Here is a 15,672-nt window from a genome sequence, read left to right as displayed (position 1 = left end):
AAGTGAATATCGCTATCTTTTTCACGCTATGCTCTGTTGCCAGATCGTCTTTCAACAATGTAGAATTAATAAGTAATTAACAAAATATTTCATATCAATTATGAAATTGTTGAAAAATATAATCTATTGCTTAATAAAGTATAATTGATTGTTTTATATGAGAATGAACAATTAATAAACGAGTGTATCAGTCACCCTTCATAGAAGGCATTGGCAAGACCGAGGATCGGCAACGACGTCTTTCTTCCATCTTTCTCCACTGCCATTATAACGTGCCATTTTCCACTATAGTCTCAGTGGAATTGCCAGTATGGCTATGGCTGGTCATTAAGGAAGTAATGCATTAAGCTGCGTCTACACCAGAGTTATTACCAACACATAGTTATGTTCATCATGTGTATGATAAGTTATGTTCAATCTAATTGAGTCTAGAGTATTAAGTTATTAGCATTTTTTTGATAACTTCGGTGTAAACGCAGCTTGAGAAGATATCTCATGTTAAAGCTCGTCCATGTTCAAAATTTCAAGCCTATTCTCCGTTAACTCAAAAATTTTTTGTTTATTAAAGTTGATTATTGTCAACTATGTCTATAACAACTGGTTTGGCTTGGTGAGAGTGTAAAGCTGCGTACACATATACGCACTTCCAACCCGCACCGAGCACGCTCCTCCTTTGTTCCGCCCATGAACCACCCTCGTTCCTCCATCGTACCACAGTCGCTCTGCCCGCACACCCATCATGAACGTTACGGAAGATGTTAGATCCTCTCGCGTTCCCCGGTCGAACCACTGTTGCTCCCCGGTCGATCATCATAATGAACGTTACAGAAGATGTTAGATCTTCTCGCGTTCCCTGGTCGAACCACTGTTGCTCCCCGGTCGATCATCAATCGCTTTGCTTGAGTGACGTTCGGTTGCAGAGCAGAGCGAAAGTCTGTACGCACCTTAAGAACGACACAGTATGAGAGACTACCAGCGTCACATAGCTTCACGAGAAATAATTACTGGAACTATCGGCTTGAGTTGACAGTGAAATTTTAAACATAAACACCCTATATCATGGAATATCTTCATAAGATATCTTTCCGCTATGCTATATAGTATGATGATTCAGTTATCAAGATTGTTCGGATAAAAGCTTGAATGTTATTTGAGAGGAATGCTGATGATATAAATTTTTCTATACAGATGAGTGACCAATGAATAAATTCTATTAGATTGAATTATAGATTCTTAGAGATTCCTTATAGATTCTATTAGATTGAACATAACTCATCATACACATGATGAACATTATGTGTTTGTCAAGTTCTGTTTAATCCAAAAGAATCTGTAAGGATTTCGTTATTATCATTTTGTTAATAACTTTGATGTAAACCCAGCTCTAATGAGATATAGCAGCTATAGTGATAGGTCACCGCGGGGCGTTAGTTGATGTGCAAGCAGCTTCTCTTTGTCTCAGAAACAGAGTAACGGCCAGCAACAGTCACAGTTATTCAAAAGTATTCTTTGAGTATCTATAGTGAGGTCCACGTTATAATGGTAGTGTACGATTTGCAATGGTGTTGCTATCCTTGTCTATCGTTCAACAAATAATGTGAAAGAGTTAGGGGTTAGGTTTTATTAAGGTTATATTCAATAATGTTTTATTAGGATAGGTTAGGTTTTTGCTTTAAAATTGCAGTATGCTAGAAAGGGCTAGGGTCTAGGTAGAGTTATGTTTTTTGATGTTTCAAAGGTAAAAAGATAGGTTAGGGGGTTGGGATTTTGCTTTGAACCACATGTTTGTGAACATGTTCATGGAATGTATCACATGTTCATGAAATGAACCACATTTTTATGTTTTGTTCTAAAGATGACGAATAAATCTTAAGTATTAAATGTGAAAGGGTTAGAGGTTAGATTTTATTTAGGTTATATTTTATAATGTGTTACTAGGATAGGTTAGGTTTTTGCTTTGAAATTGCAATATGCTAGAAGGGGCTAGGGTGCAGTTAGAGTTATGTTTTTTGATGTTTCAAATGTGAAAGGATAGGTTGGGAGGTCAGGATTTTGCTCTGAAATCTAAATTATTAAATGTGAAGGGGTAAGGGGTTAGTGGTTAAGTTTTTTTGGATTATATTTAATAATGTTCTATAAGGTTAGGTTAGGTTTTTGCTATAAAATTGCAATATGCTAGAAAGGGCTAGGGTCCAGGTAGAATTATGCTTTTTGATATTTCAAAGGTGGAAAGATAGGTTAGGATTTTGCTTTGAAATTACAATATGCTGGAAGGGATTAGAGGTTTCTCAAAGAGTTATGTTTATTGATGTTTTGAATGTAGAAGGGGAGGTTGAGGGTTCGGTTTTTGTTTTGAAATGACAATATGCCGACTTAGTTATAGTGTTTTTTAACATCAGTTAAATAACAACTGTTATATTTTATTGATTATATTTTTCAAAAGTAATCTTCCTTTTATAAAATAGAATGATAATATATTGATTATTATATTGAATTTAATGATAAATCATCATTGGATAATGATATCTTCATCAAATAGAATGACGATAGGCTCCAGTTACAGTGCTCGGTAACCAACATCACAAAGAATGTTACATTCAAAGAACTGACTCAATGCAACGGGAAAAACCCGTTGCTAATGCAAGCGTGATATGGTGCTGTCTGAGAGAGAGAGTGGTTTGTGATGTGAATGCCAAGGCATGCGGCTGAAGTCTGCCACAACAATGCCACATTCTCCGTCTGCTTCTCATGCTATTTGTAAGCTATTTTAAGCAGGCTCCAGATATGCGTCATCCAGCAAGCAGCGAATGTTTGGCGTTTGGTGAACTATTCGTCTCGATGTTTTCCGATTAACTAGCATACATCTACACAAATGCGTGGTTTGTCGAGCACTTGCTTGTTTTGGGAATAGCTGATATTTGTCAACTGAATGTCATCTACCGTCAACATGGATCTCGATACTGAAGATGCGCTCCTTGCTTTCCTGCTTTTATAAATAAACCAAACTAACCCTATGTACCCTATCGCGTACACCCTGAGTAGCTTCAGAGGTGGGTGATTGATACCCAGGTGTTGCTCCTGGATGACTTAGCTCAGTCGTAATGTGGGCGGGGAAAGGAGGCAAGTCGAAGTTCCTCTTCTTCCTTCATTGTGCCTCAGCTGGTGTGGACAGCACCTCCTGGTGCTTCTGACGGCGTGAAGGTCGCTCTCTTCTCTGATGACACCACTTTGATGTAATTTTGTATTGGCCTTACGGCCTCAGTCCCGCTCCAGTATAGTAGGAAGAGGAAGGATAGACAGGAGGGACGGCAGCCAACGGGCTGCTGTGCTCGGAGTGGATAGAAGGATAGGGACGGCAGCCACGGGCCGCTGTGCCCTGGGAGGATGGAAGGGTAGGGACGGCAGCCAACGGGCAACTGTGCCCTGGGGGAATGGAAGGTTAGGGATGGCAGCCAATGGGCAGCTGTGCCCTGGGGAGATGGAAGGATAGGGACGGCAACCAATGGGCCCCTGTGCCCTGGGAGGTTGGAAGATTAGGGACGGCAGCCAATGGGCCGCTGTGCCCTGAAAGGATGGAAGGTTAGGGACAGCAGCCAACGGTCCACTGTGCCATGGGAGGATGGGAGATTAGGGACGGCAGCCAACAAGCCGCTGTGCCCTGAGAGGATGAGAGGATAGGGACGGCAGCCAACAGGCCGCTATGCCCTGGGAGGATGGAAGGTTAGGGATGGCAGAGGACGTGTCGCTGTGCCCTGGGAGGATGGAAGGTTGGGGATAGCAGACAACAGGCCGCTGTGCCCTGGGAGGGTGAGAGGATAGGGACGGCAGCCAACAGGCCGCTGTGCCCTGGGAGGATGGAAGATTAGGGATGGCAGCCAACGGGCCGCTGTGCCCTGGTAGGATGGAAGGTCAGGGACGGCAGCCAACGGGCCGCTGTGCCCTGAGAGGGTGAGAGGATAGGGACAGCAGCCAACAGGCTGCTGTGCCCTGGGAGGATGGAAGATAAGGGATGGCAGCCAACGGGCCGCTGTGCCCTGGTAGGATGGAAGGTTAGGGACGGCAGCCAACGGGCCGCTGTGCCCTGAGAGGGTGAGAGGATTGGGACGGCAGCCAACGGGCCGCTGTGCCCTGGGAGGATGGAAGGTTAGGGACGGCAGCCAACTCGCCGCTGTGCCCTGGGAGGATGGAAGGTTAGGGACGTACGGCAGCCAACGGGCCGCTGTACAAGGACAGGAGGTCAGGGACGTATGGCAGCCAATGGGCCGCTGTACAGGAGAGGAAGGTTGGCAGCGGAATGCTGCGGTCTGGGGCTCGTCTGGCGTTCATATACTCTCCCAAAGTAGAGGGGATGGAGTTGCGCCGCCACCAGAGGCGGTAAGAATCTTCTCGATGTGCGGAAGATGATGCGCCATCGGTACCCTCCTTATCTCTGCGGTCAGCTAGCTTGCTGATAGCCAAGCGTCTTTTAATAATATCAATATTAATTTAGCAACATTTCCCTGTCACAATTTCACTTTGTGACACCCCACTCTCACCTTGGTGGGGGGGGAGGCGGAGGCGTCCATGGCACCACCTTAAAAGGCGTGAGCCATCTAGGCATCAATGCCATGAGAGGTGTACACCTCTCAGGCATCACCTTTAGAGGTGTATGCCACTCACTAAGAGCGTCATCTATGCCTGGTCCACGGGCACATATTTACACTGTCCATCTGGTAACCGGACTTTTATATGTGTTCGACCTGCTTGTCTGCACTTGCCTGGTGTTATGTTGAGATGGCACAGCACCGGATCCATATTTTTAGACAGGCCTGGTCTGGGATCCTATGGGACTATCTCTTTGACAGTCAAAGGGTGTGTTAACGTTTCCACCTCCATGTCAGTCAATGGTGGCATTGAATCTTTCCTCACCACCTTCCTGTTTGTTGGACATGGCGGGAGTGTTGTATTGTATTCAGAGAATGATTTCTTACCTTGGGTTATCCTCCTTGTGTTGACCGTGAGGCTAACATCTGACTTGCCATGAGATGGCATTTGTTCCATCCTGACTTCCACAACTTTCTCGGAGTTCGAAGTCTTTGCTCTTACAGTTGGAGCATAAATCGCGGCCTGTTGTTCAGAGTCGTTCATTCCATCACAGTGATCAACTATGTCATCCCAGGATGCTTGTCTCAGAATATATGACAACTCTGCCTTTCTATCAATCAAGGCATCGGGTTCAACTCTGTTTAAACCATGAACATCCTTCTGTTCCAACTCTTGTTGTCCAGAGATTTGGAGTCTACAGCCGCTATTGTTGGGACTGATGTTCTCTCAGTCCTCAATAACTTCAGTTCTCCTGACCAAACACAACACAACACTACAAATTTGAAATCACATACCAATTTCAAACTCAAAAGTCCTTCTAAGGACTACCAGACAAGAAATCTTGGGCCTTCAGTCCGGATTTGCCATTTGAATGTAGAGAGTATAAGCTATTCTAAAAGTCAATATCTTTCAAAGCGTTTGAGACAAGACAACATTGACCTGGTTGCCATTCAGAAAACACACTGTAGCTCTGAAGATCAGCTGAAAAGAAGAGTTACTATACCTGGCTGTGACCTACTTGGTGCTACATATCATGATGTATATGGAGTGGCAACCTATGTGAGATGCAATATAGACAATGCCACCCTAATCTCCACCTCAACAGACAATGACATCAATGCTGTTGTGGTCAAGATAGGAAATATCACAGTGACTAACATCTACAAACCACCTAACACCCCATGGCCAACTGCAGTGATCCCAATTCAGCCTCACCCTGCAGTTTATTTAGGGGATTTCAATAGTCACCATGAACAGTGGAAGTATAGGGACTGCAATGGTGAAGCTGTGGTGGAATGGGCTGAAAGTGGAAATCTTAATCTTGTGTTTGATGCGAAAGATCGGTTCACATTTAAATCTGCAGCTTGGAGGCAGGAGTACAATCCAGATCTATGCTTTTCCTCATGCGATAACAAGGGCCAACCACTTCCAATCACCAGACGAGTTCTCTCTGACTTTCCACACAGTCAGCATCGTCCAGTTCTCATAGAAATAGGTCACCAGGTCCCACTTGTGACTTCCACACCACATCCAAGATGGAACTTCCAAAAAGCTGATTGGGAAAGGTACTCAAAAGAACTTGATAAATGCCTGGGTTGGATACCTCCTCTAAGTAAAAATTATAAACGATTTGTTGGGGCAATCATTAGTACAGCTAAAAAGTGCATCCCAAGAGGATATCGCAGAGAATATATTCCAGGCTGGTCCCAGAATAGTGATGAACTTTATCAAACCTTCTTGGAGACGGGTGAGCAAGAGGTGGCAGATGAGCTCCTTCATAGTCTTGATGAGGCAAGAAAACAGAAATGGATGAATGTGGTTGAGAACATGAACTTCCAAACCTCAAGTCGACATGCATGGGCTCTTCTAAGGAAATTGGGCAGTGGAGCACCCATGGAAAGGCAAAAAGCAGGTGTCTCTGCAAACACAATAGCATCTCACATAGTGGAAACATCCAGAGCACAAGTGGACAGAGAAAACTCGACCAAAATAAAACATGAGCTGAGCCAACTTAAGAGACAGGCAACAGAGAGTGAATTCAGTCTCCCTTTTACCCCAGAAGAAATCGCATCAGCTCTTAAGCATGTAGCTTCTGGAAAAGCACCAGGATTTGATAGTGTAAACCCAGAATTTCTAGTTAAATGTGGAAAATATGCAAAGGTATGGCTGGCTGAATTCTTCACTGATGTTATGCAAACTGGCAATGTACCCAAAGAGCTGAGGCAGTCAAAGATTATAGCAATTTTGAAACCAGGAAAACTAGCAAACTCAGCAAAAAACTATAGACCAATTGCATTACTATCGGTGGTGTATAAACTACTGGAGAGGCTTATCTATAATAGAGTATGCCAGAAAATATTTGAAATCATACCTGTTGAGCAGGCTGGGTTCAGACCAGACAGGAGCTGTGTTGATCAAGTTCTATCACTTACAACATGCATTGAAGCTGGTTTCCAGAAGAAACTGAAAACATCTGCTGCCTTTATCGATCTATCAGCAGCTTATGACACTGTTTGGAGAGAAGGTATGATCTACAAGCTCCTAAGAGTGATCAAGTGTAACATAACAGCTCGTCTTGTGAATAATATGCTGAGTGATAGAACTTTCAAAGTCATCATTGGATCTGATATAAGCTCACAAAGGAAACTTAAGAATGGTCTGCCTCAGGGCTCAGTTCTTGCCCCTCTCTTGTTCAGTCTGTATATTGCTGACATGCCAGAAACCTTGTCTAGAAAACATGGCTATGCTGATGACTGGGTATTATCAACACAGTGTAAATCATTTGAAGAGTCAGAGAAAATTCTTACAGATGACTTGAGAGAGATGGGTAGGTATTTTCGAAGATGGCGTCTCCAACCAAATGCCAGCAAAACAGAAGTTACATGCTTCCACCTGAACAATAGAGAAGCTAACAGAGAGCTAAGAATTGAATTGGAGAATAGAAGCCTTAAACACAATAAGGCTCCAAAATATTTGGGTGTGATACTTGATAGGACACTTTCATTCAAAGAGCACCTAACAAAGACAGCAGAAAAACTAAAAACCCGAAACAATATTATGCAAAAACTTTGCGGAACATCATGGGGAGCTTCAGCATCTACATTGCGCTCTACAGCCCTAAGCCTTGTTTTTTCAGCTGCTGAGTACTGTGCTCCAGTCTGGATGAATAGCTCTCATGTTCATAGGGTTGATGTTCAGCTAAATAACTCAATGAGAATGATAGGTGGTGTTCTGAAATCTACCCCTGTGGAATGGCTCCCGGTGTTGAGTCACATCCCACCCCCAAATCTGCGACGCATGAATGCCCTCACTAGAGAGTACAAGAAGATACAGGAAAATCGAAGCCTGCCAATACATGAGGATATACAAGATGCCAATCAGAGCCGCCTGCAATCTCGTAAGCCACCAATTAGGACGGCAATTACAGCCTTTGATTCAGGTTTCCATTTAACTGAGGCCTGGCAACAAGCGTGGTCAGCAAAGCAGAACATTGATATCCCATTTGTAGCCAAAAGGCCACCAGGCTTCGATTTGCCTCGTAAAACATGGTCGGCATTGAATAGGGTACGAACTCATCATGGTAGATGTGCCTATCTGATGCATAAGTGGGGGAAGGCTGACTCCCCTTTCTGTGAGTGTGGAGCAGTCCAGACTGTGAGACACATAGTGGAGGAGTGTCCCAGATCAGCATACATGGGTGCACATGAAGATTTCCTGGTGGCTAAACCAGCATCAATAGCCTACTTAAATACCCTGGAAGCATGCCTCTAATTTCCAGGTCAAAAGTGACTAAGATATTTTCATTCGTTTTATATATGAATTTTCTATTGTTTTCTTCTTTTTTTTCGAATTTTGTGATCATAAATGTGTTGTGTATACTGCCATACGCTAAATAGATAAATAAAGTCCTCAATAAGAGCAATCGTGACATCATTCGCTGACTTGAAGGATTCAATTTGGGAGGATCCCACTCCACCTCTCTCGTGAATGTGTGAATATTCACTTTGTTATCACGCATAAATTCCATGCCTAATAGCAACTCTTGTCCAAGTCCTTCCATTATAGACGCCGCTAGTGGAACTGTGATTTGTTCTATAGTTACATTAGTTGTCAGCTCCCCATTTAATGGGGTAGATCGTCCATCAGCTAATATCGCGTGGTGATGAATTGGTATCTTCCCTATCATCCCTATTTTTTGGAGAACTTCATAAAGCTAATTACTCATATAATTAGCTTCAGCGCCAGTATCTAGCAATGCCTAACACTTTTTACCACCGATTGTCTCAGTAATGAATAGTCTGTTGTCCCTTGATGACTCTTCAATCACAGGAATCCTGTGTGCTGTTCGCATCACTGCTGCCTTATTTGGAGTTTTATTCTTCTTCTGCATATGACAGACACATTTCAGTGCTCTCTTTCTGCACCTTTTACATGGTGGGATATCGGGACAGTGTGATCTCCAGTGCCCCGGTCTCTTGTATTGCCCACACATGGGTTCAGACTCACTAAGAGATGGTCTGTTACTAGTAGGGGTTATAACTGTCTCAACCTTGAGCCTTGTAATCTTTTTCGTGTCCTCAGTCATGTGAACTCTCGAATTCTGTCTATTCTGTTTCTCCTCTGCTTTGATTTGTTCATACTCCCTCGCGAATTTTTCCAATTCGTTAATACTATGAACATCTGATTGCCAAATATACAATTTGTACCATGGGAGGGGATTCTTATACACTCTCTTTAATTAATTTTCATCTGTGAAACCTCCTTGACGCCTCATGAGTGTCAGTACATCTTCGAGAAATTCGTCAAACGACTCACCTTCCTTTTGCTCCCTTGTCTGGATTAGATTTTCCAGGTCTTCGTCATAGGTAAGTGGATAGTAGCGTGATCTGAAATCTGTCACAAAATTGTCCCATAATCTCCACTGGTCACGACGATTACGCATCCATAGGGTAGCTTTACCAACTAGTAATTCAGGAAGGGCAACTAGTAGTTGGTTGACAGTAAGCCCATAGGCTTGTTGTAGCTCGTCTAGCCTTTCTAGGAAGCTGGGAGCATCTGATTGGCCATCAAAAGACAGTCCCCAGCTTCTTTCTTTGTCACATACCGCCCCTGGGTCCATGAGGGGTTTTGTGTGAATATTGGTTCTAACCTCAGTATGGGTACCTGCCACCGAGTGTTTAGTTTCCCCACTGCTTCTGCTCATTATGCCGGGTCTTGGGCTGAGATAACGTACAGCCATCTTCTTATGTTGTTCTACTAACAACATTCTCAGCTCAGCAAGTGTTCCAGATGATACTATGCCCCAATCTTGTAGAAGATTGAATGCTTCTTCCTTTTTTAATTCATAGATCCAGGAAACTCTGGGGTCAGCTATCACCTCGGGGCTTTCATCCTAAACCGATTGATCCTCTGTCAGCTCCTGGTGTTGAGCATCTAAATCAGCCTCGCCCTGTTCACTCATGAATCTTACTTCATTGCCTCATACCCCACGTTGGGCGCCAATCTATCACGTACACCATGAGTAGCTTCAGAGGTGGGTGATTGATACCCAGGTGTTGCTCCTGGATGACTTAGCTCAGTCGTGATGTGGACGGGGAAAGGAGGCAAGTCGAAGTTCCTCTACTTTCTCCTTTGTGTCTCAGCTGGCATGGACAGCACCTCCTCGTGCTTCTGATGGCGTGAAGGTCGCTCTCTTCTCTGATGACACCACTTTGATGTAATTTTGTATTGGCCTTATGGCCTCGGTTCCACTTCACTAGGAAGAAGAAGGATAGACAGGAGGGACGGCAGCCAATGGGCCGCTGTGCCTGGAGTGGATAGAAGGATAGGGATGGCAGCCAACAGGCCGCTGTGCCCTCGGAGGATGGAAGGTAAGGGACGGCAGCCAATGGGCCGCTGTGCCCTGGGAGGGTGAGAGGATAGGGACGGCAGCCAACGGGCCATTGTGCCCTGGGAGGATGGAAGGTTAGGGACGGCAGCCAACGGGCCGCTGTGCCCTGGGGGGATGGAAGGTTAGGGATGGCAGCCAACGGGCTGCTGTGACCTGGGAGGGTGAGAGGATAGGGACGGCAGCCAACGAGCCGCTGTACCCTGGGAGGATGGAAGGTTAGGGATGGCAGCCAACGGGCCGCTGTGCCCTGGGAGGATGGAAGGTTAGGGATGTATGGCAGCCAACGGGCCGCTGTACAAGGACAGGAGGTCAGGGACGTATGGCAGCGAACAGGCCGCTGTACAAGAGAGGAAGGTTGGGAGCAGAATGCTGCGGTCTGGGGCTTGTCCGGCGTTTATATACTCTCCCAAAGTAGAGGGGATGGAGTTGCGCCGCCGCCAGAGGCGGTAAGAATCTTCTCGATGCCCGGAAGATGGTGTGCCATCGGTACCCTCTTTATCTCAGCGATCAGCTAGCTTGCTGATAGCCGAGCGTCTTTTGATAATATTAATATTTTTTCATCAACATTTCCCCATCACTATTTTACTTTGTGACAACCCTTGTCAATAACTGTATAGGACATGAAAAACCCCAGAATTTCAACTTCAATTAATTACAAATAAATATTTTTAGAAATTTAAAAAATATTTAAAGAAATCAGGTTGCAATTCAGTAACCTGGTTACGGTACTGGTTGTTATCTAGTTTTCATCAGGATTCGAATTTTCAATTAACTAGCAGGTAACCCGTGCTCCGCAATGGTTTATTTTGAAAGTTGAAAAACAGAAAACTCGAGTGAGTTTTCTTGAAGAGGTTGAAGTTCAGGCCTAGAACTATCCTTGGTTAGTTATATGAAAAATTTCAAGTTAATTTCAGTCCAAGCTCTTCAAATTGGTAGTATCATAATAAAGTGACAGAACTCAAATCTTGTTTAAAAACCTTCCTCAACTTGATGCCAACCTGAAATTGAACTGGCTATCAATTTAGTTACCAATTTCAACCAAGTGTTTCAAAGAGGTAGTGTTCTATATTAACATATTGTATGTACATTTCCATAAACATTCGTCCACTTTGATGTGTTCAAAAGTCCCACACCGTCTGGGAAAACAATGAGCACGAATGTTCACTGCTTGCCGAATACCAAATATCCATCCACACTACTTGTGATTTGGCAAGTATGCCAGGTGTTCGCCAAATGCCGCATGTCTGGAGCCAGCTGAAACAACGAGCACAAATTTCCACTGCTTGCCGAATAGACAAACATCCATCCACACTGTCACAATGTATATCATAACTGGTGAGAGGAATTGATTTTAGAGCTGGTTTTGAAGAAGATGCTCAGTAATCTCATCATAAGATCTTGTTGTCCAACGAGCAAGACAGCCACTGAGCTACTGCTCAACTATGCTACACACCCTTACCCCCTACCACTCGGCTGCCGAGGGAGGCTCGCCGAGAGGCAGTAAAAGTCAGTTGAGTATGGGCGGTCAGTCGAGAACTAGTGAAGGAAGCAGTGCGCGGCTAATGAGTGGGTACAACTCATGACCAGAGTATACTCCAACTCCTTCGACTACTTCGAATTGTGTCTTCTGTTAACTGGTGTTAATGGAAGACACTGGAAGCTCCAAGATACAACACTCGCAGCAGGTGAGTGTTGTGTGACCACTTCAGCGACTTTTAGCAGCCACCTTGCCTGTTTCGACCAGTGGCAACAAGTCAGGTTTTGGCTAAAACCTGACTAGTCCCAGGGACATCACAAAGAGGACCAGGAACGGTAAGAGGACCTAAAATAAGGCTTGGGAACGCCTTTCTTGACCCTGAGACACGATCCTGGCTGCAGGAAATATCTGGTTGCTGGGGTTAGGGACCCAGTGATCAGCAGTGACGCCCAGTGCAAGGGCTCCCCTACCTTGCTAGTTCCGACTGGAAAAGCAAGAGGACCTCGAGTAAGGCTTGGAAACGCTATTCTCGACCCCGGGACACCAATCATGGCCACAGGAAACGCCCGGTACCGTGGTGGGGAACCCAGTGACCAGTCGTGACACCCAGTTCCGAAGCTCTTCTACCTTGCTAGTTCCAACTAGAATAGCAAAAGGACACCCAGTGACAACCGGGAACATTTCTCCTGTACCTGAGACCATACTCATGGAAGACACCAGATCGTTTCTACTCCTATCACTCCCCGCCCAACCCTGTTAGACAGTGCGTAAGCACTGCCCCTCTTTCCTAAAAAAGGGAATCACTCCAGCAAAGTACTCAAGACCCTGTTCCAACTCCCGACTCGAACGAGGGTGGTTGATGGACACCACACCAAGCCTACCGTCCCCTGCTGCGGCCCACCCCAGACGCCGACTGAGTTTAGCCGGCCCAGAGCGACACTTGAAATTCTGGTAGGAGAAGGTATGGGCAAAAATCTACTCAGAACACTACTAGCAATTTGGCGAGTCGCTGCTGGGTGTTTGCCGAATGATGCATGTCTGGAGCCGGCTTAACCCATCACTAGAGCTGCCATATCTCTGTATGAGATTACTGAGATATATTGGATGAGAAATACTAAGGAATTGTCAAGAAACCACAGATTTATTGATACTTAGAAAGACCGGTTTCGGTTATTACAAAGAAACAGTTCCTCAGAGATTGACAATGGTGTAATAACCAAAACCGGTCTTTTTAAGTATCAATGAATCTGTGGTTTTTTGACAATTTCTTAGTCTTTCTCATTCAATATGAATAATTATCACAATATCAATTTTCTCAACTACACAAAAACTGAGATAATATATCTTCTGATGCATGATTGTAAGGGAAATAATCCAAGTATTCAACGAATTTTTCTAATATGGTATTTAAAGTGTTTAGATACTACATGTGACATAACAGAAAAATATGATGAATGAATGTGATTGAATGAAAAATAAATGTTATCAATAAGAATTTGTGACTGATGTTGAATTAACCAGAACATTAAAGCTCTTTTACCTTTTCTGCATATTTTCAGTCAGGACACGCTTGAACATGGCATTCAATGGAGGAAAACAATATATAACGAGCGATGATATTGTCGGGTAGGCTATGCTTTATGAAATATATACTCTATATGCACAAATATGATTGTTTGGGAAATACAATCAAATATGAATATACAATTTTTAAAATTATAAATAAAGTTATCATGACATTCCTGGACCTGGCTAAGGCGTTTGATTCAGAGATAGAGGCAAGCTTCTTAATAAACTTGGATCTATTGGAGTAAGGGACACTTCTCTTCAGTGGTTCGAAAGTTATTTTTGTGAACTCCAACAATTTGTTCAGATTGATGGTGAAGACAGTGATAGGAATGGTGTAGTCTATGGCGTCATTCAAGGTAGTATGCTGGGTCCAGTACTGTTCTTGATATATATTAATAATATTTCCCGGCTCAATACTAAAAGCAAAATCCCTATTTGCTGACGATACAGTGGTTATTTCTACAGGTGGGGAATGGGAAGAAGTTTATGAAAATGCCACTAGAGATCTTCCCAAAATAAAAAACTGGATCGACCATAATAACCTCACTGTGAGTCTTGGCAAAACCAAGTACTTGCCAGTTGTTACAAGAAACCAACCAGACCCTGCTTATGCACAGTCAGTGTTACAGTATGATATCATTGTCTGGGGAGGGGTGTCATCTGCTAGCCTGGAGCCTCTTTCAGTTACCCAGTGCACCATTATAAAAATAATTCTCTAAAAAGAACCCAGATATCCCACGTCACTGTTGTTCTCGGACTTCCCTGTGCTCAATTTGAGACAACTGTATATAAAACACTTCTCACATATATCAGGAAACACAAAATAGAACTACTCAGCAATATTCAACATAACTATCAAACTCGACACAGAAATAACCATGGATATTCAACACCTCAATTATATCACGGAAAAGAAGGAAGGTCTCCTCACTATCTAGCACAAATCGTCTATAGAAATTTGCCCAATGATATCAGGGAGGCCGAGAGCTGCAGCGATGTGGTGTATGAGAGGAAGCTGTTTAAATGGTCGATTGGCATAGGTTGGCATAGCTGGAACCGAGGGCTTACTCCATTCCTATGCTTCTTAAATCTCTACAATTTCATAAATAAATTGTTACAGTCTTGAGTCCTCTTGCTCTTTTTTTGCTCTTTTTTTAGCTCTCTCTTTCCATTTAAGCACTCTTCACAAATGGTGACAAAAACAGTGGTAGGGAAGTGCAATAGTTTGTAGATTGCACTCTATTATGAATAGCATATGTTAGCTTAACTTAGTATTATCAATATATATATATATATATATATATATATATATATATATATATGAGCAAGCTATTAACAAAAAGTAAATTAAGTTGAAATAGTTATAAGCAACTCTATAGGAACTCTCCCCCATTCACAGAATTCATAGTCTTCTTGGGGGATTCCACTTTTTAATAATGTTACAATTTTAAACAAAATAGTAAGGTAATTTATCTTTATATTTATTGTAACTTATCAATATTGTACGAATTTGTAATTTAATGTGGAAATAAAATTGAATTGAATTGATATACCGTATCAACCCGTATCATTTTGTTGATCTAAGTTGTAAATGATGTTGTATATTAACCAGCTGAAATCATGTGACAGCGCGTGTGATAGCTCCCAAAAAGCCTCAGGTGATGTAACGAATGAATGGAGAAACTGCTGTAATTGCATGCAATGAATTCTTCAGGTGACTAATTGATAAATCATGACTTGCACTTTCATGATGATATTTTTATATCCTGGAAAAGGACAAAGGATCGAGAGATTCAATTTTGTTGTCCAACCAACTTGACCTGTAAAAGGGTTCGACAAATACGTGTTCAAATTTTATTATTCCATCATCATATGCTTCCGATCAATTTTTATAGCAGCTTTTTAGATTCCACACTTTGAAGAGAGGATATCTTGTAAACTGAAGAGTAGGCCTACTGAACAAAACTCTACTGAACAGAGTAGTCATGTCGCTTAAGGCATTGTTTCCTAGATATATACATGCGTGTAAACTAGAAATGAAAAAATGTATCTTTTAAACCACACTTACCCTTATACACAAGGGGTAGGGGTGAGTTTGATATGTTTACGCCCTATTACTATCGTTAAAAGAGATGCGGGGTTGGATATTGTG

The 15,672-nt window shown here is 43.1% G+C and overlaps 1 protein-coding gene across 2 annotated transcripts in view; it reads left to right on the top strand.

Annotated features, from left to right (window-relative positions):
* LOC111052582 (putative mediator of RNA polymerase II transcription subunit 26) overlaps nt 1-13,601 on the top strand; it is a 56,156-nt gene extending 42,555 nt beyond the window's left edge. For both annotated transcript variants that reach the window (XM_039439353.1, XM_039439352.1), the window contains exon 5: nt 13,511-13,601. In XM_039439353.1, coding sequence (XP_039295287.1) covers nt 13,511-13,581 — 71 coding nt within the window. In that variant the 3' untranslated portion in view covers nt 13,582-13,601. The remainder of the gene's footprint in view (nt 1-13,510) is intronic.
* The last annotated feature ends 2,071 nt before the right edge of the window (nt 13,602-15,672 follow it).

This window comes from Nilaparvata lugens, chromosome 12 (assembly GCF_014356525.2).
Source record: "Nilaparvata lugens isolate BPH chromosome 12, ASM1435652v1, whole genome shotgun sequence".
NCBI classification, from domain to species: domain Eukaryota; kingdom Metazoa; phylum Arthropoda; class Insecta; order Hemiptera; family Delphacidae; genus Nilaparvata; species Nilaparvata lugens.
The sequence above is the reverse complement of the archived record's forward strand: the minus strand, read 5'-3'. Positions and strand labels throughout refer to the sequence as shown.